Below are 26,567 nucleotides of genomic sequence, written 5' to 3' on the forward strand. Positions count from 1 at the left end.
TACTTACGCTCCCTCCCCCTTCTCTTTATTTCTTCCCTTCCCTCACACTTGCGCGATCATCCCCTCTGTCTCTACAATACGATGTCAGCCCCCAGTGTTTAAGGATTATGATTTCTTCTCTGACATCTCCACCCTCTCTTTGTTGTGCTGCTGCACCTAGTTGCGTTCTACATGTGCACGTGCTCCAGAACTGGTATGGGTGCTCACCATCTTTCCTTCTGTATAATGTCATCATGGGTATTAGTGCTGGGCCCATCTCTGTGCCACTGACTATGGTCAGCTTTGCCACCTACTACTACCTGGTTCTCCCTGCAGCTGGCAAAAGCTGGAGACCCTACACATGCTCCTACAAATGCTCGCTCATATCACTCAGTTCTTATGACATTATGACACTGCAGAATTTTGCTGAGGTTATGATAACTGTTTACGATCTGGCCACATTGTTTTTGGGGGAGGATTACTGTTGTCTCAGACCATGCACCAGTACACCCGGACCTTCGACTTATCCCCTTTTCACAGAAAAGGTGATGGCTCTTCAACAACGCATTTCTTTTAGATACTAAATGTGCCTCCCAATTTGAAAGCTTTCATTCTGAATTTTTTATATTAACACTACAATTGACTGTTCTGTGGCAATGATTAGGGATTCCTTTAAAGCAACTGCAAGGGGATTTATAAAAAGAGAGGTCTGTGGAAACACAATCAAACCAATAAAATAGAATTATAAAATTGGAGTATACAGCTTATCACTCGAAAATCCACTCTTCCCTAAAACCTCCTATTTGTGCACGCTATTATGGAGGCCAAAATAAAATGGGGAAATTGCTTGCAAGATCAGGAGAGACAGAACCAGGATACATTCTCTACAAAAGAGTACTGGTATCACTCCTTTTAAGGATAAGGACATCTTAACTGAATTCCTTGATACAAATTTATAATTTCCAGAGACACAACCATCACAATCAGACGTATTCAAATACTTTCAAACCATTCCTTCCCCTTCTTCATATGATATTGATTTTGAGTCACTAAGGGCAGATATTTCACTCTTACAAATTACTCATGCAGTTTCAATATTATGTAGAGGGAAAGCTCCTGGGCCTGATGGGTGTACTGTTGAATTTTATAGTCACTTTGCAAAACCTTTCCTTCCAAACGTTTTACGTTTATTTAACTTATTTATCAATAAGGGCAATTCTCAGGGCTATTTCCAAGATACCATGATTTTTTTAATTACTAAAGAAAATAAAGATCTCTCACAGTGCAATAATTACCACTCAATTAATTTATTTAACATTAACTACAAAATATTTGAAAAGAAAGATTTAGGTATTGCCCTTTAATCCTATTTTATCTGATCTCACAGTTCCAGAGCAGATCGGTTTTGTTAAGGGTAGATTGGCCCCCAAGAATCCTCAAGTCTTTTTTTATGTCTTAAGCACACATCTACATTAGATCATCCAATATCCGGCATTGCTTTGGACACAAAAAAAGGTTTTTGATAGGAATGGTTGGGATTGTATGTTTCAGGAATTAAACTGGATTGGTTTTCCACCCAAACTGTTTGCTTTAATCTCCTTGCTATACACATGTACTAAAGCCTCAATTTCTTTTAACAGTATGCTCACAGACTATTTTCATTTGTTTAGAGGGGTATGTCAAGGTTGTCCCTTATCACCTCTGGTGTTTATTGTTGCACTTAAACCCTATTTAACCAAAATTCAATACAATATACATATGTCAGGATTTGAAGCTGGATCTCATATTGTTCTAACCCTACAGCTTCCCTGCCTTCTTTTCTTCAACAAGCCACTAGTTTTTCCCACCGACCAGGTAATTGGCCTAACACTGAAAGATGCAAGTTATCATCTTTAAATGTTGTATGTAATAAACAACTTTTTGATCATATAGTATTTGCTTGGCAACCCATCAAAATCAAGTATCTGGTATCGTGGTTTTCACCAACAATAAAAGAGACTTTCAAACTGAATTTTGATTACATTAGCAAAACATGAAAAAATAGTATTTCCCGATGGCACCCCCATTTTCATTTTTGGTGGGGAAGAATTGACTCTATTAAAATGATGCTAACTCTTTTGATATTGTATGTTATTGCGATGATTCCCATTCACATTCCTGATTAGTATTTTATGACAATAGACTCTCTTTTATCAAAATTTCTTTGTAAAAACAAGTCCCCTCATATGGATGTGTCCTCATTAAGCAGGGTCAGTGAGTTCTGGTGGCTTTGGTGGTTCCTGATGCTCAGTTCTGCAGCTCTACATCTTGCTCTTCCTGCACAGTTTTGCCTCTGGTTTTCCATGTTTCTCTCCTAAATCCCTCACTATGTGATTCTCCTCTTTCTTCGCTGATTATGGGGGATGCCAGCGTATGAGGTGAGTGATATACTTCCAAACCCAGAGGTGTCTTGAGAGATACTCTCAAGACTTACCGTGTGCCTTGGGTTTGCCCCCTCCTATAGCGTACAGCCATTGTTCGGTATAGGTGTGCTTTCAAAGGGTCCCTCAAACATCATTGGTTGTGGCAAGTTGTCTGGGCACAGTAGTGTCTGGTTGAAGAATCACACACAGGGTCCAAAAGCCAATAGAATCACAACAACATGAACAGGGTAGAGGACATGAGGTATGAGAAAGAACATCTTAGCCTGAAAATAGTGCCCATGGTTTGATTTCCTATAGATATTATTGAAGTGTTTCCAATCCAAGGGTGGCTCCTATCTTTCTTTTGGGAGTCAACATGACCGGGTTGGTACATACAAAAAATTAGTTTGTAAAGACTATTCTGACAATATTGCAAGTTGGTGAGTTCTTCTCTCCTCGCATAGTTCACACCTGGAGTTCCTAAGTCAATAAACTAAACTTCATATGCAACATACATTTTTATTTGTAAAGCAATAAATATATTAAAAGGTCACTCGTAGAAAGTGAAAGCAAAAAGCAAAGCAGTATATCTTTTAAGATGTTGTTTTAGGGAACAGCATTGCTCAAGGGTAGTTTTTTCATTCCATAAACCTGCTTAAAACCCTGACTAGGAGGTCCCTAGCAGGAGGAACACCCACTTGTTCATAATAAAGAAGCATTTTACCCAATTGCCGGTAGAGTGGGAGAATGTGTGAGCAAGGTGAGAGTGGTTGGGGCAACAAATTGTTACTGCCTACAGGGCCAGAAATCCTACTCGGTTCTGAATGCAGGTGAGTGGTCTTAAATGTATTGTTCACTTGTTTCATGTCCTTACCAGTTCCTCCTGGGTGTCGAAGAGCGCGAGGGACCCGTTGTGTGAGGAGCAGAACCTCTGGCTCTCGTCCCAGTCCCCTTCCTTTCGATACATCACTGAGAAGTAATAACATTTGTTTCCACTGTGGAGCCAGTCGATGGGGCAGGTTTTCAAACGAGGAGGAACGGGGGCGTCCTGTGATGAATAGTGTCCTAGAAGCAGAAAATGTGAAATAATCAGCAGCTGTAAGACACACACCCCTGAAATGATGGACAAGTAATGACAGTGCAAGTCAATGCATGCAGTGCGTAAACTATTAGTATAAACAGATAAATGTGTTCTAGTTACTCACTCTTGTGATGTCACAGCACTGCTGAGCTCTACAGCACCCACTCTCCCTGCCTCCTCCTGCCTCCCAGGGCAGGATACAGCAGATGACAGAGGAATGGTAGTCAGTCTATACCCACAGTCCCTGCCTCCTGCATCCAAGGGGTTTCCACAACCCGGAGGAGAGCCATGAACTGACCAAGGGGAAGCAGAGGATTCCTGGATCAAGCGATGATGAGGCATAAGATCTCTGCAATGATCGAAAAGCTTGTGCGGTGATAGAGCTGATTCCAAGAACTGTGTCTGCAGGATGTTGATGATGGACAGGGATGGTCTGGTGGGATACCATATATGTTTGAATGTGTGGTGAGAGAAGGGGAAGGGACCAGCTGAGGAACACCCGAGGGGAGAGAACATCTGATTTCCAGGAAAGGGCTGGGAAAGGGGATGAAAACTCCAGCTGAAGGTAGGTCAGGATGGATAGACATCAGAGACGGCATCATCAAAGTGCTCAAGCCGCGCAACAAGTGCATGAGCTTGCTTTTTGACTCACTGTGGCACTTTGGTAAACAGACTTGTGTGATTCTTTCTATAATACAGATTGCACCTGTGCACATGCGGAACTGATTCAAACCTAAATGGACAGTTTCTCACTTGCATTGAGGAATGACTCCATGAATGTGAGGGAATGTTCTCCTCTGTGCCTGTGCTGCGTTATAGACGCAGGTGCAAAGGCAAGCAGTAGTAATGCTTTTCTTTGTTTTCTTAAGTTTAAATTGTTTATTCATTTATCTGTTTATGTCATTTATGTCATTTTTTGTTTACCTTTACATGTCTGATGAGAAAGAGATATATTAAATGAGGTGAGTGATTAGAGTTTTGTGTTAGGAGAGAGATATAGCATTGAGAGATAAACTGAGCAATAGCAACAAATGCTAATATGATGGAACGCTAGAGACGTGCCAAGGGGGTTTGAGTCTCCACTTTGTGGGTATTCCTAGGACTGAATGGAACAGTGTGATATTTTTATTTATTTGCATATTGCTGTTTTTGTTTTGACTGGTTGGCACTACTTTTATAGCTTTAGCCAAAACATTTTGATTATTATTTGGAACATAAGGAGTGATGTGGGCCTACTGTTAGAAATTGTAAATATTTATTTCAGTTATGTTCGCTCTTTGTGGTCTGAAGTAGGTTGACGGTCTAGATGTTGATGGTAGTGCTGAATGGGAGGGAAGTTATGTCCATTCTGATTGGTTAATTGGGAAATTTAAACCAAGGTAAGGGGTTTCTGCTTTCCTTTCCTGTGTTTGTTGTGCAGAGACGCCAAGAGTGTGAGACAGTGAGGGTCTAGTACGAAGGATTGATTTGAGGAGCTTGGTGTGCTTTTTATGTTTGAATAGATTTGTTTTTTCATTGACAGTGATGTTTAGTCCTATCATGGATTTGATGCAATATATTATCCGAAAGTCTTCTACGTGAAAAGGTACGGATAGCTCCATGAGGGTTCTTGCATGATTTTATTTAATGTTTTCACCAGGTTTTATTTGGGATGGTTCTTTTCTTGTGGTAGCAATGCACAGTGGGTGTCACGACTTTTGTGGTGTTTGTTACTTGCTTAAATTATTATTTTGCTTAATGGTGTTTTTTATTTAAAATAATTTGTGATATCTCTTTGTTTGGACTTCGGTGGCTTCATTTTGGGTGATTAAAGGTATAAGATACATTGTTATACAGCTTTTGACATTTGTGACATTCCTGCAGGGGGACAGACTTACCAGGATTGTCTATATTGCAGTTATTATAATGGAGTGAAGGGATCATCCGTCTGACATTTTGAGGACTTGGTGTTTATTCTTTATATCACTTTGAAGAAACTGAAGACATTGGTACTTTGTACTGAATGTCAACCTACCGCAAGGTAATGCTTTACAATTACAATCAATATAATGAGAAAGGATACAGAATTGTGTTGCTAGGTGAGGTAATCTTTCAATTTAGGATAACAGGATGGATGAATGTGAATGTGTTTAGTGATCCACTTTATATTTGGATATAGGGAGCAATGATTACAACAGTTTATAGGGTATAGACTATGGAAATGTATGTATGGAATTTCCACCACCATGGATAGGATGTATAATCAAGATACTTGAAACAGCATACAGATTTGTCGTAGCTAGGTGAGCAAATCTTTAAGTTTAATAAAACAGGAAGGATGCATTTTAAATTATTTAGTGATACTTTTAACATTCTATATAGGGGAGCAATAATTAAAACTGTTTAAGGGGTATAGCCTGCACTGGAATTGTATGTATTGAATGTTCACTAGTATGAATTGGATGTTTTTCTTTGAGATATGTATTTATTCTTTGGGTAATACAGATGTTGAACTTTGTTATGTTTCACTTCAATTGGATTGTAGCTTTTTTACATGCTTATCAAGTTCCTAATTGTGAGAAAGTAGCCTCTTTCTAGCAAGGTTACCCCAGTTTTTGGCCTGTTTGTAAGTGTGTTTTGAATGTGTCACTGGGATCCTGCTAGTCAGGACCCCAGTGCTTATAGTTTGTGACCTACTTGCCAGTGTGCTTGACTGCTAACCAGGACCCCAGTGCTCATGCTCTCTCTGGTTCCACATTTGTCCTTACATACTGGTAACACAGTACTGAACTCCAAATTGGCATACAGCTCACCCCTTATAAGTCCCTAGTATATGCTGCGTAGGTACAGAGGGCATTGGGGTTCCAGGGTATCCCTATGGGCTACAGCATTTCTTTTGCCACCCATAGGGAGCCCATGCAAAGGCTTCTACATGACTGCACCAGGTCACGTATAAGTCACCTATATATCAAGTCTTTCAACCCTGAAGGCTGGGTGCAAAGTACCTGTGTGTGAGGGCACCCCTGCACTAGCAGAGGTGCCCCCACGTCGTCCAGGCCCATTTTCCCAGACTTACTGAGTGCAGGACGCCATTTTACACGTGCACTGGACAAAGGAAAGGGGAGTGGCCACTCCCCTGTCCATCACCACCCCAGGGGTAGTGCCTGGAGCTCCTCCAGAGTGTCCCTGTGTTTTGCTATCTTGGATTCCAAGGTGGTTGCGCACTCTGGGAGCATCTGAGTGGCCATTGCCAGCAGGTGACGTCGGAGACACCTCCTGATAGGTGCTTATGTGGCTAGATGACCAATCCCCATCTCAGGGCTATTTAGGGTCTCTCCTCTGGGTGTTTCTTCAGATTCGGATTGCAAGACTCCAGCAGGAATCCTCTGCATCCTTTACTTCATCTTCTACCAACAGAACAACCGCTGACCACTCCAGGAACTCTGCAAAAACTGCAACAAAGAAGCAAAGACAACTTCTGCAACATTGTAACTTTCAGCTCCTGCCAGCAACTGCAACAGTTTCCAGGTCGTGCATACTCCGAGGACTGCCTGTCTCCAGCCTGCACCAGAAGAACCAAAGGAATCTCTTGTGGAGTGACGGAGTCACTTCCCTGCTTCAGCAGGCACCTCTCTGCAGCAACGACCGGTGGCTGGGGTCCCCACTCCAGACAACAGGTGTGGATCCAGCAACACAGGTGGTGAACTAAAGTGGCTCCAACAGTCCCAACATCCAGCTGTCCAACTTTGGTGGAGGTAAGAGCATGCCTCCCCACGCAAGACAGTACCCCAATATTCCATGTGACTTGCAGTTGCCAAGGCTTGTGTGCAACATTCCAAGAATCTCTTCATGCATAGCACAGCTTATGCCCCCAGCACTACATCCTGTGACACACAGCTTCTTGAGTGGTCCTCTGGCGGCGTGGGAATCCTTTGTATCATGCTGCTTAGTCCTCCATTTGCATTTTCTTTGTTCCCATGCTGGGGGACTCCTCTGCATGCTGCCTGGTCTGAGGGCTCTCTGAGTTGCTGAGAGCCCCCTCATCTGCCCCTTTTGGGTAGAGGCCACCAAGTCCCTCCTGGTCCCGGCCAGCACCATTTTCCACTAACCGAAAGCTTCGCATGTGCCAAGGCTTGTTGGTGGAATCCAGCGACTCAAACCAGACTACATTCATCCATCCGGCCTGGGGCATCTTCTGCAGAAGCCTGGAATCTGTCTTCTTTGGTGCAATACTGGCTTTGTCTTCTCACCAGTGGTTCTTCTTTTGCACCTTCATCCGGATTAGAAGGGGCTCTTGTTCTCCCTGGACTCTTCAGTGCTTCCTGGACTTGGTCCCCTTCTTACACAGGTCTTCAGGTCCAGGATTCCATAGTTAGTCTCTTGCAGTCTATTCTGGTTCTTGCATAATCTTCTATCACAACTTCTTGTGTGTTTCAGGAAACTAACTGTGATTTGTTCCTGTTTTCCTGGGCTCTGGGTTGAGGTCTATTACTTACCTTTGGCGTTTTCTTCCACTCCCAGTGCCCCTCTACACACTACACCTGCCTAGGTGGGAAACCAACTTTCAAATTCCACTATTTTATTATATGGTTTGTGTTCCCCCTCGGCCCATTGCAACTTATTGTGATGTGGTGTTTCCATATGTTGATGGAATAATTCTGATGCAATGTTTAACTATAATTGGTGTTTGTGTATTGGATTAGGCTGTAAATGAATTGTGCCCTGAACAACTTGAATGTATTATGGTCTGACGAAAACATGATGATAGACGTATGTTAGCCATACTATTTATGTATATGAATAATAAATCTAAGATTTGGTATTCAAAGAACCTACTTTTTAGGCATTATTATGAAGCGCCTCTTCCATTAAGAAATTACATGCTACTATTGATGTGACGTGTCTCAGCCCTCATGGTATAAATCCTGGAGGACACCATGGTGCTAGGATTGACCTAGAAGGTTTTTTTTTTTAAACTGATCGAGTTGAAAGGCTGGGCTGTGTATGAGAACGTGTAATAGTCAGTGGAAGGACATGGCATTCTTGGATGGCATCACCAAGGGTGCTTGTGTATCATTCTGAAACCCTGATGTTCATGACACGTTTTGTGGTTGGAGGGTGTTGAGAATGTTATATTTGAGAAAAGCTTTCCAATTTATCAGCCTCCTTTTCTGAAGAGGGGATAGGAGAGAAAAAAGGATGTCATCAGTGTGAAAGAAGGTTTTGAACCAGTTAAGCATAAATCGAGGTCTGCTCCTTTGAGGGTACGGGGTGAACTGTCAGGACCTTTGCTGATGTTATGCAAGGGGGCCCACTGAATCGTTTTGTGGCATTTGTCTATCATAGTGGTGAGGAAAAAGAATAAAGATTCAAGAAAGTGCTTTGACTTATACAATCTAAAAAAAAACTATTTGTGTGGATGGGCATTCTTTGCCCAAAATTAATGACATGGTCCCCAAATTGGGAGAAGCAAAATGTTTTTCCAAGCTGGATTTGCACTTCACTTATCACCAGGTAGAACTTGCAGAAAATTCCCGCTGATTGACTGCTTGCTCTACCCCGGGTAGTCTATTTCAATTTCGCAGAATGCCATTTGTCCTTGTATCAGCTGCAGCTGTTTTCCAGTGATTGATGGGCCAAGTTTTACATCGTATGAGTGGGGTGTTAGCATTTCAAGATGATGTTTTGATTCTTGGGAAGAAGGAGCAAGAGTATTTGGAGAGATTAAGTGAAGTTCTGAATAATTTAAAAGTTAGAGGCATTAGACTCAGGAAGGATAAGTGTGTTTTTGGAGTCAATGCTGTTGAGTTTGTTGTTCATGTGATTCCTGGGGAAAGAGATTAAACCAAGACCTGGTCTCTTGGAAGCAACTGAGAAGATGTCTTTCCCCACATATCATTAGCAATTGTAGCATTCAGGGAATATGTGAACTTTTCTCTAAGTTCATTGAGAATTTTGCAACTGTTGCTTAGTCCATGTACAGGTTACATTAAAATTTCCAGTTTGTGAGCAACAAGGAGCAGCAACTTGCTTTTGCTTTTGCATTTCTGAGCCCCCTACATTCCTGGGAGACTCTTTGTCACTGTTGATGCCAGTAATGTGGGAATTGGGGGTGCTCTGTCACAGGGTAGAGACACCCATGACTACACCATTGCTTTTGCATCTAGCACCTTGAATGTCCATAAATACCAGTATTCTGTAATTGCAAAAGAAATGCTTGCCTGTGGATGGGCTGCTGAAAAGGTTAGACCATATATTTGGGACATAATTCCTTCTGCAGATGCATCATAAGCCTTCCGTGCCAACTCTAAACAGAAGCAGTGTTGGTTCAACTAGGGATACTGCAAGATTGGTGTGATTAAGTTAGAAACGTCTGGAAACTACTTTTCAAGTAGAACATCTCCCTGGAGGTTGAAACAAGAACGTAAACAGTTTTTCTTGCCTTCTAGTAATGAACATTCTTTGTGTTCCATGAGTTAGATGATGAGTAGATTGAATGGCTTGTTGCAGGTGCGTCCTGGATGTCAAATAGGCATATAAGTGACAGTGGGTGGAAAAATTAGCTGTCCAAAAATTGGGAACTTACCAAGGTCATACAGTAGGTGTTGAACAGTAGGCCACGTGAGAAGGTGTTGTCCATTCACCTTCAAACTCACAGTAAAGTTTAGAGTGAGCTTTCTTTGCATAAGGGTTTGTTATTTTGCAACGTAAAGCTCATTTCACCTTGCAAGATCAGAAGTAGATTCGTACACTTATCTCATGCAGGGCATTGGGGGAAAACTGCTAGAAAGTGGAGGTTGAGAGAAAGTTTTGGTGGACTGCTATGGATAGAAATGCTGGGTGTTAGATTGAAAGATGAACAGTGTGTAGAGCTAATGATAAGGGTTTGCACACATGGTGGTGGAAGTGGGGTGCTAAGGGGTGCAAGGAAAGTGGACCTGCACTAGGTGTTATGTTATGAAACTTTATAGAGCGCATAGCTACCCGAAGGCCTCCCAGCGCTATACCAAATCTTCAAAAACACAACCTTGTGGACAGACAGCTAAAACAACCAGGTTTTCAATAGCCTCTGAAATGAAAGTTTGTGGCTGGTTTGTCGTAGATTCAGTGATTGTGAATTCCACAATCTGGCTCCAAGGGCAAGGTATCAATCTTCTGACCCATTTAGCTTTTTTAATTGGGGGAGTGGCAGCAAGGGCCGCGGAGGATGATCTAAGATATCTTGTGGGTTTGTAGAAGGAGGCTAGGGTTCTCAGAAGTGGCGTCCTTTGTCATACAGGGCTCCATGGATGTAACATAAAGATTTTAATTTTATCCGTTGCTCTATGGGGAGCCAGTGCAGAGTGCAGCTCCACTTTTCTTAACCCCTTCGCTGCCAGGTCTTTTCCTCCCTCCTGTGCCAGTGGCTATTTGGGGCAGTTCGCGCTTAGGCCCTCATACTTTTTCTCCCACATAAGCTAGCCAAGCCAAACTTGCGTCCTTTTTTTCCAACATCCTAGGGATTCCAGAGGTACCCAGACTTTGTGGGTTCCCCTGAAGGAGGCCCAGAAATTAGCCAAAATACAGTGAAAATGTTGTTTTTTTCAAAAAAATCGGAAAAAGTGGCTGCAGAAGAAGGTTTGTGTATTTTTCCCTGAAAATGGCATCAACAAAGGGTTTGCAGTGCTAAAATCACCAGCTTCCCAGCTTTCAGGAACAGGCATACTTTAATCAGAAAACCCAATTTTTCAACACAAATTTGGCATTTTACTGGGACATACCCCATTTTTATGATTTTTTGTGCTTTCACCCTCCTTCCAGTCATTGACAGAAATGGGCATGAAACCAATGCTGGATCCCAGACACCTAAAGATTTCTGAAAAGTAGACAAACTTTTGAATTCAGCAAGGGGTAATTTGTGTAGATCCTACAAGGGGTTACTACAGAAAATAACAACTGAAAAAATAAATATTGAAATTGAGGTAAAAAAACAGCAATTTTTCTCTACGTTTTACGCTGTAACTTTTTCCTGCAATGTCAGATTTTTTAAAGCAATATACCGTTACATCTGCTGGACTCTTCTGGTTGCGGGGATATATAGGGCTTGTAGGTTCATCAAGAACCCTAGGTACCCAGAGCCAATAAATGAGCTGCACCCTGCAGTGGGTTTTCATTCTATAACGGGTATACAGCAATTCATTTGCTGAAATATACAGAATGAAAAATAGCTATCAAGAAAACCTTTGTTCTTCCAAAATGGGCACAAGATAAGGTGTTGAGGAGAAGTGGTTATTTGCACATCTCTGAATTCCGGGGTGCCCATACTAGCATGTGAATTACAAGGCATTTCTCAAATAGACGTCTTTTTTACACACTCTCTTATATTTGGAAGGAAAAAATGTAGAGAAAGACAAGGGGCAATAACACTTGTTTTGCTATTCTATGTTCCCCCAAGTCTACCGATAAAAATGATACTTCACTTGTGTGGGTAGGCCTAGTGCCCGCTACAGGAGATGCCCCAAAACACAAAGTGGACACATCCCATTTTTTGACAGAAAACAGAGGTTTTTTTGCAAAGTGCCTACCTGTAGATTTTGGCCTCTAGCCCAGCCGGCACCTAGGGAATCCTACCAAACCTGTGCATTTTTTAAAAATAGAGACCTAGGGGAATCCAAGACGGGGTGACTTGTGGGGCTCTGACCAGGTTCTGTTACCCAGAATCCTTTGCAAACCTCAAAACTTTGGCTAAAACACGTTTTCCTCACATTTCGGTGACAGAAATTTCTGGAATCTGAGAGGAGCCACAGATTTCCTTCCACCCAGCGTTCCCCCAAGTATCCCGATAAAAATGATACCTCACTTGTGTGGGTAGGCCTAGCGCCCGTGACAGGAAATGCCCCAAAACACAATGTGGACACATCCCAATTTTTGACAGAAAACAGAGGTGTTTTTTGCAAAGTGCCTACCTGAAGATTTTGGCCTCTAGCTCAGCCGGCACCTAGGGAAATCTACCAAACCTGTGCATTTTTTAAAACTAGAGACCTAGGGGAATCCAAGGAGGGGTGACTTGTGGGGCTCTGACCAGGTTCTGTTACCCAGAATCCTTTGAAAACCTCAAAATTTGGCTAAAAAAACACGTTTTCCTCACATTTCGGTGACAGAAATTTCTGGAATTTGAGAGGAGCCACTAATTTCCTTCTACCCAGCGTTCCCCCAAGTCTCCCGATAAAAATGATACCTCAGTTGTGTGGGTAGGCCTAGCGCCCGCAACAGTAAATGCCCCAAAACACAACATGGACACATCCCAATTTTTGACAGAAAACAGAGGTGTTTTTTGCAAAGTGCCTACCTGAAGATTTTGGCCTCTAGCTAAGCCGGAACCTAGGGAAATCTACCAAACCTGTGCATTTTTTAAAACTAGAGACCTAGGGCAATCCAAGATGGGGTGACTTGTGGGGCTCTGACCAGGTTCTGTTACCCAGAATCCTTTGAAAACCTCAACATTTGGCTAAAAAAACACGTTTTCCTCACATTTCGGTGACAGAAAGTTCTGGAATTTGAGAGGAGCCACAAATTTCCTTCCGCCCAGCGTTCCACCAAGTCTCCCGATAAAAATGATACCTCACTTGTGTGGGTAGGCCTAGCGCCCCCGAAATTAAATGTTCCAAAACACAACGTGGACACATCACATTTTTTCACAGAAAACAGAGGTGTTTTTTTTACAAAGTGCCTACCTGTTGATTTTGACCTCTAGCTCAGCTGGCCCCAGGGGGGGCAGAAATAGCCTCAAATAGATTTGCCCCCCAAACCCCCCACCCGGGAGCGACCCTTGCCTACGGGGTCGCTCCCATTGCCTACGGGGTCGCTCCCCTTGCGTGACATTGGCGCAAAAAAAAAAAAATCCCTGTTGATTTTGACCTCTAGCTCAGCTGGCCCCAGGGGGGGCAGAAATGGCCTAAAATAGATTTACCCCTCCAACCCGCCAACCACGCCTCCTCCGGGAGCGACCCTTGCCTACGGGGTCGCTCCCCTGGTGTGACACTGGCGTAAAAAAAGAATCCCCGGTGCCTAGTGGTTTCTGCCCCCTTCAGATTGACCTAAAATCGTCTGATCTGCCCCTAGAAATGGTCTAAATACAATGTGCCCCCCAGGGGAGCGACCCTTGCCTAATGGGTCGCTCCCCATCTCTAAAAAAACAAACAAACAAAAAAAAAGACAAAACAAAAAATGTGCAATGGCGCCTAGAGGTTTCTGCCCCCTCTGGGGGCAGATCGGTCTAATAACAATAGGCCTAAGGGGTCGCTCCCCACCTGTAAACAAACAAAATGAAACAAAAACAAAACAAACAAAAAAAAGATCCCTGGTGCCTAGATGTTTCTGCCCCCCCGGGGACAGAAAAAGGCCTTCCAAAAAAATGCCCCCCCTGGGAGCGACCCTTGCCCAAGGGGTCGCTCCCTTATGCCAGTTTCTAATAAAAAAATATATATCCCTGGTGTCTAGTGGGCGTTCCAAAAGCCGGATTGCTTGCAATACGGCTTTTGAAACGCTCAGAGAGACTTCAAAGGGAAGGAAATTCCTTTCCTTCCCTTTGAAGCCTCTCTAGCCTCCTCCACGTGATCGAAAGAGAAATGCTTTGCATTTCTCCTTTGAGGAGGCCCTCTGTGATTGTCAGTGTGCGATGCGCGCTTACGTCATGGGGGGGTGGGGGCGTGGAGGGGTTCAGGGGTGGAAGTGGAAGGGCTTCCCCTTCCATCCACAACCAGGGAGGTGGGTGGGGAGCCCATGGCGGGAGCGCTAGCGGTCCACGCAGTTCCTGGGTGCAGGACGACGTGATCTCGTCCAAGGCACCCGGGAACCGGTGCCTTGGACGAGATCACCTCGTCCAAGGCACCGTAGGGGTTAAACTTGCCCCAAGGTGTTTACATTTCAAATGGTTTACTTCATCTTGCAATCTCTAAGAATATTTGCTTGTTTTTAAAGATCTTGGGACAGATTGTTTAAATAGTGGTGCTACATTACATGTAGTGTGACTTTTCTTGCGGCCCCTTGCCCCCCCTACCGCCATCATGTGTGTGCCATATTTAAAAAATGGCGCACCATGGCGCAGGGTAGGGGGCAATACCATCATCATTTCTGATGCTATTGATCTACTGTTCAGGGTTAGCAGCAAATTTATGGCATTAAAAATGCCGCAAAGAGATCTTTTAGATGTGATTGCACCATTTGTTTACCCCCTCTAATGGGGGGACGCCCCCCCCTTGCATACATTATGCCTGGCGCAGGCATAATGTGGCGCAAGTGGTCACATAGTGGGGCAATGCATGCATTGCGCCACTTTGTATATATGGTGTTGCGATTTTGGCCTCATTCTGCCACATTAGCATGAAAAATTATGCTAATGTGGCGCAAGGAGGCGCTAGGGGCTCCTAAAGATGCCCCATTGTCTTTCTATAGTTTCTTTAATGAAACATGTGACTCTTGCGTATTTTAACCTGAGTGGCCTCCAGGGTTTAAGTAAACTCAAGCCGCAGGTGGATGTTTGTGACAGCGCATGAATAAAAGTTCTGAAGCTGAGACTGAAGACAGTGGGAGTTTCTCACATTTTCGGTCAGTTAGCAATACAGGTGTGAAAAGTATGTGCACATCCAGTCCTTTGCACCTATTGCGGAGAGTACCGGGCAATGGTCACATATGTGCCAGTTGTAATTATGGAAAAGTGTGAGATATGCAGAAGGAAGAATTCAGAAAGTTGTGCGGAAATAAAGGTTGTAAGTCTACCACAGTGATAGACCATGAAGGTTATAAGTCTACCACAGTGATAGACCATGAAGGTTATAAGTCTACCACAGTGATAGACCCTGGAGAAAGTGGTGTGCAGGGCAGAATGGGAGTGCTCGTGACACTTTCAAAGCTACATCTCTTTGACAGAACTTATTAATGCTTAATTAACAGTCTTGCATTTTCAGAATTGGAACATTTCATTACCAAATATTCATAACAAAATCTTTCTTGTTATTCATTTAGCTGATACAGCTAAAAAGCACTGGCAAAGCCAATAGGCCTGGCTTGTTTGAAGTACATGCGCTGGCGGCTGTGTGAGATGTCTGGATGCAGTAACAAAAAACTCACAGCCATGCACCCAAGCACTGGTCCGGTGGCACACTGAGTGGAGCACAGGAGTGTAGTTTACATGTTTTAAGGCACACCACTAATTACTTGGGCCTCTCCTCTCGAACAGGATTTCTGGTTACACTTCCTTATCCTCCCTCCTTTTAGAGACCACACCCCATCATTTCAATCCCACTTACAGCACTGCCCAGAGGACCACTGGACCAACGTGGCTCTGCTTAATGACTTTAAGTCTGCCCTTCCCTACAGACAGAAACACACCTGGCACAGAGGTGTTTATGCTGCAATAGGATCCTCATCTAACATAGAGCACTCATTGGACTGGGCTTTGGGGAGTGTGGACTATAAACATATCTAGAGACCTCCCTTCTGCAATGACATCAGCAGTGAACGTGTCCTCACCTTGAAGTGATGAGTGCCATGAAAGAGAAGAAACAGTTTTAATGTATTAAAATAATAGTAGCCAGTAATCAAGGTAAATAAAGATCTGTCATTCCAGAGCTATGACAGGTAGACCTGTGGATAACCTGCATCTGGAGACAGGCCGCCCTCACTGCATCACAGGGTGGGCAAAAAGTGGTGGGACAGAGCCATGAGGGGGAGATGGTGGGGGTGGTGCTCCCTACAGACAGTGCACACAGGGGCTGTCTTTCCTAATGAGAGGCTCTAGCCTCTGCTGAAGGAGGGAGAAAAAGGTGAGTGCCACACTCGAAGCACACCTCACCTGACACCAGGTACACATAGGAGCTTGTACCTCACCTGATACCTGAGTAGGGAGAGACTGCTGCTGAAGGAGTGGAACAAGTGAGATGTGCCCGAGGCACACAAAACCTCACATACACCCCCCAGCTCTACATACATGTGTGACAGCACCTGGCACTGGCTACAGATACATATGTGACAGCAGCTAACACTGGCTCTACATACATGTGTGACAGCACCTGGTACTGCCTCCAGATACATATGTGACAGCACCTAACAGTGGCTCTACATACATGTGTGACAATACCTACTCTGGCTGAACATACACGTGTGACAGCACCTGACACCATCTCTAAGTGTGTGTGTGTGACAGCACTTGCACCTCTCACACTGGCATTGCATGTTTGTCTGGCACTTGCTCTTCTTCTTTGTGTGTGACTGCATCTTACACCTCTGACACTGACTCTACACTTGCATGCATACGTGCCTGTGTGACAGCACATGACACCTTTGGCACTGACTGTGTGTGTGTGTGTGTGTGTGTGTGTGTGAGACTGCGCCTGAAACCTCTCACATTGGCTGTTTCTGTGTGAGACAGCACCTGACACTTCTAGCACTGGCCTGTTGTGTGTGTGTGTGACACATCTGACACCTTTGGCACAGGCTCGACATGTGTGCGTGTGTGTATGTGTGTGACCACACCTGCACCTCTGGCATTGATTTTACATATGTGGCGTATTGCATCAGACTGACACTGGCTATATATGTGTATGACAGCACTTGACACCTCCGGCACTGTCTCTACGTGTGCGTGTGTGTGTGTTACAGCACCTGACACCACTCGCACTGCCTCTACATGTGTGTGAGACAGCACCTGACATCTCCAGCCCTAGCTCTACATGTGTGTGACAACACCAGCCCCATCTGGCACCAGCTCTAGGTGTGTCTAGGTGTGTGTACATGTGACAGCACTAGCCACATCTCGCACTGGTTCTAGGAGTGGGTGTACATTTGACAGCACTAGACACCTTTGGCACTGGTTTTAGGCATATGTACATGTGACAGCAACATACACTTCTGGTACTGGTTCTAGGTGTGTGTACATGTGACAGCACCATACACCTCTGGCACTGGTTCTAGGAGTGTGTACATTTGACAGCACTAGACAACTTTGACACTAGTTTTAGGTGTGTTTACATGTGAAAGCAACATACACTTCTGGCACTGGTTCTAGGCGTGTGCACATGGGACATCACTAGACACCTCTGGCACTAGATCTAGGTGTGTGTACATATGACAGCACCATACACCTCTGGCACTGGTTCTCAACATGTGTTTACATGTGACAGCACTAGACACCTCTGGCACTTGTTCTAGGTGTGTGTACTTGTGACAGCACCTTACACATCTGGCACTGACTTTAAGAGCAATCTTTGACCTTCGGAGAGCTGGCTGCGGGGACTGGTGCTGGCGGATATGCTCACTCCCCTTTTCTCTGTGGAAAGGGCACACCGGATTCACACGCGGTCGAGGCCGCCGGGGAGCAGTTCTCGGCCGTTCATTATCTGTTTCCATTATGTGGACAGGGATGATATACTCCGTACTATACAGGCCTCTCCGCCCCCTAAGGTGGATGTTGCACATATTCTGCTGTTCCCGGACTACACCCTAGCGGTGCAGAGAGATCGAGCATCCTACCTGCCTTTGAAACATAGACTTCGGTCTCTCAGCCTAAACTACTCCTTGGTATTTCCTGCCAAGCTGCGCATTGTGGCTGAGAATAAGTCGCACTTCTTTTCTACACCTGAGGCGGCGTGGGAGTGGCTCGAATCAACGGGTTGTGCCACGGGTCGGGCGACGGAGCAATCTGTGCCGATGTTGCGAAGTAAGCGCAGCTGGCCAGACGTGCCTGGAAGAGAAGTGAAATCAATGCAGGACCTGGGACACATGCACCAGACTTGGAGCAGCTCATACAGGAGAAGAGAGAGGCGATTCACTCAGCTGCGGCGATCAGTGTCTCCCCACTGGTGTCCGAATCGGAAACTAAAATTTTACAACCACCCAGTGATCGACCTATCATGCCTGACCGATCTTCCGAGTGAGGCTGTGTTGTGGGCCTATCTGTAACACCAGCCACGGCGGATGAACTTTTTTAAAGGCTGCCTGAAATGTGTTGGAGACCCACAAACCGCTGGGATTGCGCACCTGGCCTGTTAGATGTGCTTGAATCCACTCAGCATGTCTGATGTTGTGATTAGATGGAGGATCTGGTTGTTGAATGTGGACCCTTAGTCCCGGGGCGGTGCGCGAGTGGTTGCTGGGTCTGTGATTGTTCTCCTCCCCTGCTCACTATTATGATTGACGAGGGTGGTCAACCTCCTGCTGGTCTTCCTTCTCTGCCCCCCTCCCTATTATCTGCTATAGCCGGATAGCATGGTTCATGTAGGGATCGTATCTCTGCGGGATTAGCCTACCCCATACTCCTACTAGTGGAGACACATAATGAGTGGTTGTGTTGTTGCACGCTGCTGTTCGCGTTGTTTGGTTTGGGCGGTGACCTGTTGTCTATCTGCCCTGATGGTATTGGTTCTGTTTTGGTTATGCTGGAAGACATACATAGAGAACTTGATCGGAGGTTGGGCTGCTGTCAATGCGGATACAGCACTAGGCGGTGAGGCGGGGTGTCTAGGGGCCAGATGTACCAAAGGATTTTACCCATTCTGTGTCTATGGGAAAAAGTTTTCGTACATATGGCCCTAGGGGTGGGGGTGGTTGGCTATTTGTGATATGTCTTCATACACTGCGATCACCTGGAATGTGAGGGGCATACACACCCCTATGCGCCGATATGCTATCTACTCCTACCTTAGAAGGCAGGAGACACACCTGGTGGGTTCAGAGATCCCTCGTTTGCAGCAACGCTGTAGAGGGCAGCTCCATGCAACAGGTCACTCGCCGTATGCTAGGGGTGCTCTGATCGGGACCAGACGTCTTTCCTGTGCGGATTATCCCAGCACTTGGCGGGTTGGAGTGAGTTCCCATGGTTATTGGGGGGGGACTTCAATAGTGTGCTTGATGTTGACTTGGATCACTCCTTCCCTCCGTTACCCATGTCTCCAGTTGTGACAGCTGCGCGCAGCCTCATGTCTTGGGCCCCGCATTGGCAGTTGGTTGACATTTGGCGGTAGCAGCATGCCAGGGATAGGGTCTACTCATTTTACTCTGCTCCGCACTCCCTGCATGTGTGTTTAGACAGGATTTTTTGCACTCAGAATCTGGCCCCAGTGATTGTGGACACGGATTATCTAGGGCGTACGCATTCAGACCACAATCCGTTACTGGCGAGCCTGCGTTGGGACTCCTTCCCTCTGGCTGTTCCCACCTGGAGGATGAGACCGGAAGTATTGGAAGATGCTGCCTTTAGGGCATCGCTGAGCGCTGCGATCCCGGAGTACTTTGAGCACAATGAGGGCACAGCCTCATCTGGATTGTTAGAATGGGATGTGTTTAAAGTCTTTATCCGTGGGCATTGCTTGGGGACCCAGTGTAGCCTGTGCTGCTCCGTGGAACGCGACCTGACCCGAGTGGTGCGTACTATGTTGCACCCAGAGGGCAAGGCGGCTGGTAGTTTGACAGAAGCCAGGGAGTTGTCTGTGGCTCGTACTGAACACCGTTGTTACTTGAGCGCTCGCGCTGTTTTAATTATGCCACGCACTCTGCGAGAACACACGCCTCTGCTGATAAAGCGTGCAGGCTGCTGGCTTGCCTTATTCAACGTGACTGCGACAGGGGACCAGTTGTGGAGATTCGTTCATGGGCGGGGTGATGGTGCATATGCCCCGGGAAATGCATGCTGAGTTCACGAGCACTATGGGCTTTGTATGCTTCGGGTACGCCTCCTGCGGAGAGTCTCTGTAATGACTTCCTCGCTAGTGTAGAGCTTCCATGTTTGGCGGAGGAGCAAATGGAGGTACTGGAGGCGCATCTTGACCTTGAGGAAATAAAGTCCAGTATTGGTGAGCTGGCATACGGTAAAACCCCAGGTCCGGATGGTTTACCGGTTGACTTCTACAAGGCATTTGAGTCCCAGCTGGCACCCCGGTTGCTCCAGATGTACGAAGAGGCTGTGCAGAGGGGTTGCTTGTCGGCCTCTCAGAGGGAGGCACTAATGGTGCCTCTTCCTGAACCCAGGAGGGACCCAGCGAGGATGGGATCATACCGGTCGCTTGCGATGCTGAACACTGACTACAAAATTCTGGCTAAGGTGTTGGCAGTGCGTCTTGCCTCGAGGGTGCCAGACCTGGTCCACCCCGACCAGAACGGGTTTGTGCTGGCTAGAGACACCTCGCACAATATTAGACGGCTGTTTTGCGTCATGCAGTATGCAAGACGTGACTGGCCGAGAGCAGGCTGCCTCGTCTTGGATTTGGAGAAGGCCTTCGACTCCCTGGAGTGGCCTTACCTGTTCAGGGTATTGCAGCAGTTTGGCATAGGACCCTCTTTTGGACGGCTGGTTAAGCTGTTATATACTCGGCCGCAGGTTCGGGTAAAACTTGGAGGTGTCATATCGGATCCGATCAAAGTGTGCAGAGGCACGAGACAGGGCTGCCCTCTCTCGCCATTGCTATTTTCTCTCGCCATAGAGCCCCTGGCGGCAATTCTGCACGGTGAGGGGACCGACTGGGGTATTGCCCTGGGGGACGGTGTGCACATAGTATTGTTGTACGCTGATGACCTCTTCCTGTTCTTTCGAGACATCACGCAGATTCCCCCGAGGGTGGGAACGCTGTTACAGTGCTTTGCGTTGATATCCGGCCTCAGGGTCAACTGGTCCAAATCAAGGGGGTCATTCTGACCTCGGCGGTAAAAGGCGCTTACCGCCGGTCAGAAGACCGCCATAACACCGCAGCGGCCGCGGAAAGCCGCCACGGTCATTCTGACCCACAACAGGCAAACCTCCAAAAATCCGTCCTCCACTGCAGCCCGCCACATCAGCGGGCAGCGATAAACTGGAGATGACCAAACCTCCACCGTCACGCCAACAGAAATACGCCCATGCCATTACGACCCACGAATCCACGCGGCGGTCTTTCAAACGTGGTATTCCATTGGCGGTACACACCGCCGTGGTCAAAATACACACACCCATACAAAACACAGCCACATTGGACAATTCGAAATACACACACTGATACACATACACCACCACTCCCACACAATCAATCAACTATAAAACACACACCCACATCACCCACAAACCCCTACGACCACAATTAATGAGAGAAGGAGAGAGAGACACAGCAGACAATCCATAGCAATACACACTGAGGCACACTACACCATCACACACACCACATAGTAGCACAAAGCACCACACACCAACATACTCATCATCACATACACCACCCCACACCTCACCCACACCACCCCATGGCACCCCAAAGGCACACACGCTTTTCGGACCAAGAACTCCGGGTCATGGTGGAGGAAATCCTAAGAGTGGAACCCCAGCTCTTCGGCTCACAGGTGCAGCACACCAGTATAGCTAGGAAGGCGGAGCTATGGCAGCGGATCGTGGACAGGGTCAACGCGGTGGGACAGCATCCCAGGAATAGGGACGACATCCGCAAAAGATGGAACGACCTACGGGGGAAGGTCCGATCGATGGTCTCCAGGCACAACATCGCGGTCCAGAAGACTTTACATCATGGGAGCAAGAGGTCTTGAACATCCTGCATCCTCAGGGCCTCGCAGAAGTAGCCGGCGGAATGGACTCTGGTAAGTCCAATCTCAACTACTACATCCCCCCCACCCCACCAGCATGCCAACCCACACCCCCACCCTCACCCCCAACCCCCCAGCACACATCCTCCCTGACAATGTCTCACCAGCACAACCCACCCATCCCAACACCAACTCCTGCATGCCAACACAATCCATGGACACCCATCACCCAAGCATGACCACTGCACTTACCCCCCCCCCCCCCCACTAACTACCCTCACAACACCTCCCTCAAGGGAATGCCTGCACTGGGGGACAAGGGCACCCATAACACGCACGCTATTGCACACACAGAAACAATAACCAAACTCTCTTACCCCATGCAGGACCCGAACGCCAACACACCAGCCAGGAGGGTCCAGAAATGTCCATCCCACAGCCGGAACAGGCCCACAGTGAGGACAGCAGCTCTGTCGACACTGAACCTGATGACCAGCCCGGACCATCTGGGACCTCTGGGCAGTCGGTTCCCCTCAGGCAGCCACAGGCCACACCAGACCCGACCCCCTCTGCCAACACCAGCACAGCTCCCACCCAGCGGGCCCATGCCTCTGTCTCTAGGACAGGTCAATCAGCGGTGTGTCTACCACTACAGGGCACCCAGGCTAACCCAACACCCCAACAACAACAGGGACCTGGGGGCAGTGGGAGCGGGCACACCGTCCAGGAGGCAGAGGCCGGGGGAAACCGGGCAGCTCGGAGGGCTGCTGTGCGACAGGGGGGGGAGGAGAGGCCCAGGGAACCCACTCTCCAAGAGGCCCTCACCACCCTCATGGGGGCTTACCACCACTCCCAAGAGACGATGGCGACGGTACTGGCCAGGTTCACGGAGATCCAGGCACAGCAGGAGGAACGCTACATGGGGTTCAGGGAGGAGCTGAGAATCATCGGGACCGCAATGGGGACCATCGTCCTGGCCCTCAACAGGATAGAAGACGCGTTGCGGGACCATGTGGCACCACACAGGGCCCCTGTCACTAGCCCGGACCAGGAACAGCCTACCACCTCCGCCGGCGCTAGTGGACAGGAGGCCCCAACACCACGACAGGCCACCAGAACCCCACCTCCTGCTGAAGAACAACCACCCCGTAAGAGGAGCCTGAGATCCAAAAGAAAGACAGAGTAGGATGTCAAGACCCCGGCCAGCAGGACATACCCCCTGAACTCTTCCCACTGTCCCACAATGCCACCCTGTCCAACCTTGAACTGCCTCTGCTCCATCCTTCCACAGGCAAAAGGACAATGCACCTGTGAGACTGAGAACTGGACTCTGCCATGGACAGTACTCCACCCCCACCCATCACCCTTATAATCACATGTACCAATATCTAGCACTGTAAATAAATCACATATTGCACACAAATCAGTTTGGAGTCATGCTGTATTATTAACAAATGTATTACATATTACTGTTCAATATCTGTTCTGTCAATTAGTGATGACAACATACCAATGTCAATACGCTGTAGTTCATGGGCAAACCAAGCAGAAGTCAGGCACTGAGTCATACAGCACTGAGAAGGGAAAGGAAAACCAAAAATTACCCCAAAAAAACTGGTGGGAACTACAGAAAGTACAGATGCAGGAGGCTATAAGCAATTGTGAAATGGCGTGGGTGATTCTTACCTGTGTGTTACTGGAAATACTGTAGTATCACTCTGTCCCTATTGTCTGTGTCGTCCTCTGAGTCTTCCTCCTCTTCACTCTCCACAGGCTCCACGGCTTCTACAACACCACCATCTGGACCATCCTCCTGCAGGAAAGGCACCCGGCGTCGCAAAGCCAGGTTGTGAAGCATACAGCACGCCACGATGATATGGCACACCTTCTTTGGTGAGTACATTAGGGATCCACCAGTCATATGCAGGCACCTAAATCTGGCCTTCAGGAGGCCAAAGGTTCGCTCAATCACCCTCCTAGTACGCCCATGGGCCTCATTGTACCGTTCCTCTGCCCTTGTCCGGGGATTCCTCACTGGGGTCAGTAGCCACGGCAGGTTGGGGTAACCAGAGTCACCTATTAGCCACACACGTTGTCTCTCTAGCTGTTCCATCACATAGGGGATGCTGCTATTTCGCATAACATACGCGTCATGCACTGACCCAGGGAACTTGGCATTTACATGGGAGATGTACTGGTCAGCCAAACAGACCACCTGCACATTCATAGAATGGTAATTCTTCCTGTTCCTGTACACCTGTTCATCGTCATTTGGGGGGACTAAAGCCACATGGGTCCCATCAATTGCACCAATGATGTTGGGGATGTGTCCAAGGGCATAGAAATCTGCTTTCACTGTAGGCAAATCACCCTCCTCTGGGAAAATGACGTAGCTCCGCATGAGTTTCATCAGGGCAGACAACACTCTGGACAACACTTTGGAAAACATAGGCTGAGACATCCCAGATGACATGGCCACTGTTGTCTGGAATGAGCCAGTTGCAAAGAAATGGAGGACAGACAGAACCTGCACTAGAGGGGGAATTCCTGTGGGTTGGCGGATGGGGGACATCAGGGCTGGCTCCAGCTGGGCACACAGTTCATGGATGGTGGCTCGGTCAAGTCGGTATCGTAGTATGATGTGCCGTTCTTCCATTGTCGACAGGTCAACCAGCGGACGGTACACAGGAGGATTCCTCCTTCTCCTCGTAAGTCCCTGCGGACGGTGCCTAGGAAGGACAACATGGAGCACTGAGTCAAGCAACTCACAGGTACGTACAAATCAGCTAGCAAAGTACACGAAAACTTCTGGTTTGCTATGTTTGTATGTGTGCAAAAGCAAGGCCTAGGCCTGTGTGACGCAGTAGAATTTAAGCCATGTGGGCCCTGAAATGGCGGCTGCCTGACCTGGGAAGTGGGACAATGGGATGTGAGGTCAATGCGCTGGCGTGGCACACCGTGGCGGTAGGCGGTCGAAGACCGCTGTACGAAGTAGCATTGGTTAACATTGTACCCTATGGGATTCAGGAGCCAATGACGATGTGCGCCGGCGGTCGCGGTACGCACCGCCGCGGTACGCACCGCCGCGGGCGTGACCGCCATTTTCTATCTGCCTAATCACTCGAGACCTGATCATCCACAGGAGAGGACCTATACTGCAAGTGCTGCTGTGAACTCGGTCTGGAAGTGACAATGGCTGCTGCGACTGAGGAAAGGGCCCCTGCCTTCACGTCTGAAGAGTTGGAGAAACTTGTGGACGGGGTCCTCCCCCAGTATGCGCTACTCTACGGTCCCTATTGTCTGTGTCGTCCTCTGAGTCTTCCTCCTCTTCACTCTCCACAGGCTCCACGGCTTCTACAACACCACCATCTGGACCATCCTCCTGCAGGAAAGGCACCCGGCGTCGCAAAGCCAGGTTGTGAAGCATACAGCACGCCACGATGATATGGCACACCTTCTTTGGTGAGTACATTAGGGATCCACCAGTCATATGCAGGCACCTAAATCTGGCCTTCAGGAGGCCAAAGGTTCGCTCAATCACCCTCCTAGTACGCCCATGGGCCTCATTGTACCGTTCCTCTGCCCTTGTCCGGGGATTCCTCACTGGGGTCAGTAGCCACGGCAGGTTGGGGTAACCAGAGTCACCTATTAGCCACACACGTTGTCTCTCTAGCTGTTCCATCACATAGGGGATGCTGCTATTTCGCATAACATACGCGTCATGCACTGACCCAGGGAACTTGGCATTTACATGGGAGATGTACTGGTCAGCCAAACAGACCACCTGCACATTCATAGAATGGTAATTCTTCCTGTTCCTGTACACCTGTTCATCGTCATTTGGGGGGACTAAAGCCACATGGGTCCCATCAATTGCACCAATGATGTTGGGGATGTGTCCAAGGGCATAGAAATCTGCTTTCACTGTAGGCAAATCACCCTCCTCTGGGAAAATGACGTAGCTCCGCATGAGTTTCATCAGGGCAGACAACACTCTGGACAACACTTTGGAAAACATAGGCTGAGACATCCCAGATGACATGGCCACTGTTGTCTGGAATGAGCCAGTTGCAAAGAAATGGAGGACAGACAGAACCTGCACTAGAGGGGGAATTCCTGTGGGTTGGCGGATGGGGGACATCAGGGCTGGCTCCAGCTGGGCACACAGTTCATGGATGGTGGCTCGGTCAAGTCGGTATCATAGTATGATGTGCCGTTCTTCCATTGTTGACAGGTCAACCAGCGGACGGTACACAGGAGGATTCCTCCTTCTCCTCGTAAGTCCCTGCGGACGGTGCCTAGGAAGGACAACATGGAGCACTGAGTCAAGCAACTCACAGGTACGTACAAATCAGCTAGCAAAGTACACGAAAACTTCTGGTTTGCTATGTTTGTATGTGTGCAAAAGCAAGGCCTAGGCCTGTGTGACGCAGTAGAATTTAAGCCATGTGGGCCCTGAAATGGCGGCTGCCTGACCTGGGAAGTGGGACAATGGGATGTGAGGTCAATGCGCTGGCGTGGCACACCGTGGCGGTAGGCGGTCGAAGACCGCTGTACGAAGTAGCATTGGTTAACATTGTACCCTATGGGAT

General features: G+C 47.3%; 1 protein-coding gene across 1 annotated transcript in view; it reads right to left on the reverse strand.

Annotated features, from left to right (window-relative positions):
• The window catches only part of LOC138283051 (C-type lectin domain family 2 member L-like), a 170,642-nt gene that overhangs the window by 26,023 nt on the left and 118,052 nt on the right, over positions 1-26,567 (reverse strand). The window contains exon 3 of the mRNA XM_069221192.1: positions 3,256-3,446. Coding sequence (XP_069077293.1) covers positions 3,256-3,446 — 191 coding nt within the window. The remainder of the gene's footprint in view (positions 1-3,255; positions 3,447-26,567) is intronic.

The sequence above is a fragment of the Pleurodeles waltl genome, chromosome 2_2 (assembly GCF_031143425.1).
Source record: "Pleurodeles waltl isolate 20211129_DDA chromosome 2_2, aPleWal1.hap1.20221129, whole genome shotgun sequence".
Lineage (NCBI taxonomy): Eukaryota > Metazoa > Chordata > Amphibia > Caudata > Salamandridae > Pleurodeles > Pleurodeles waltl.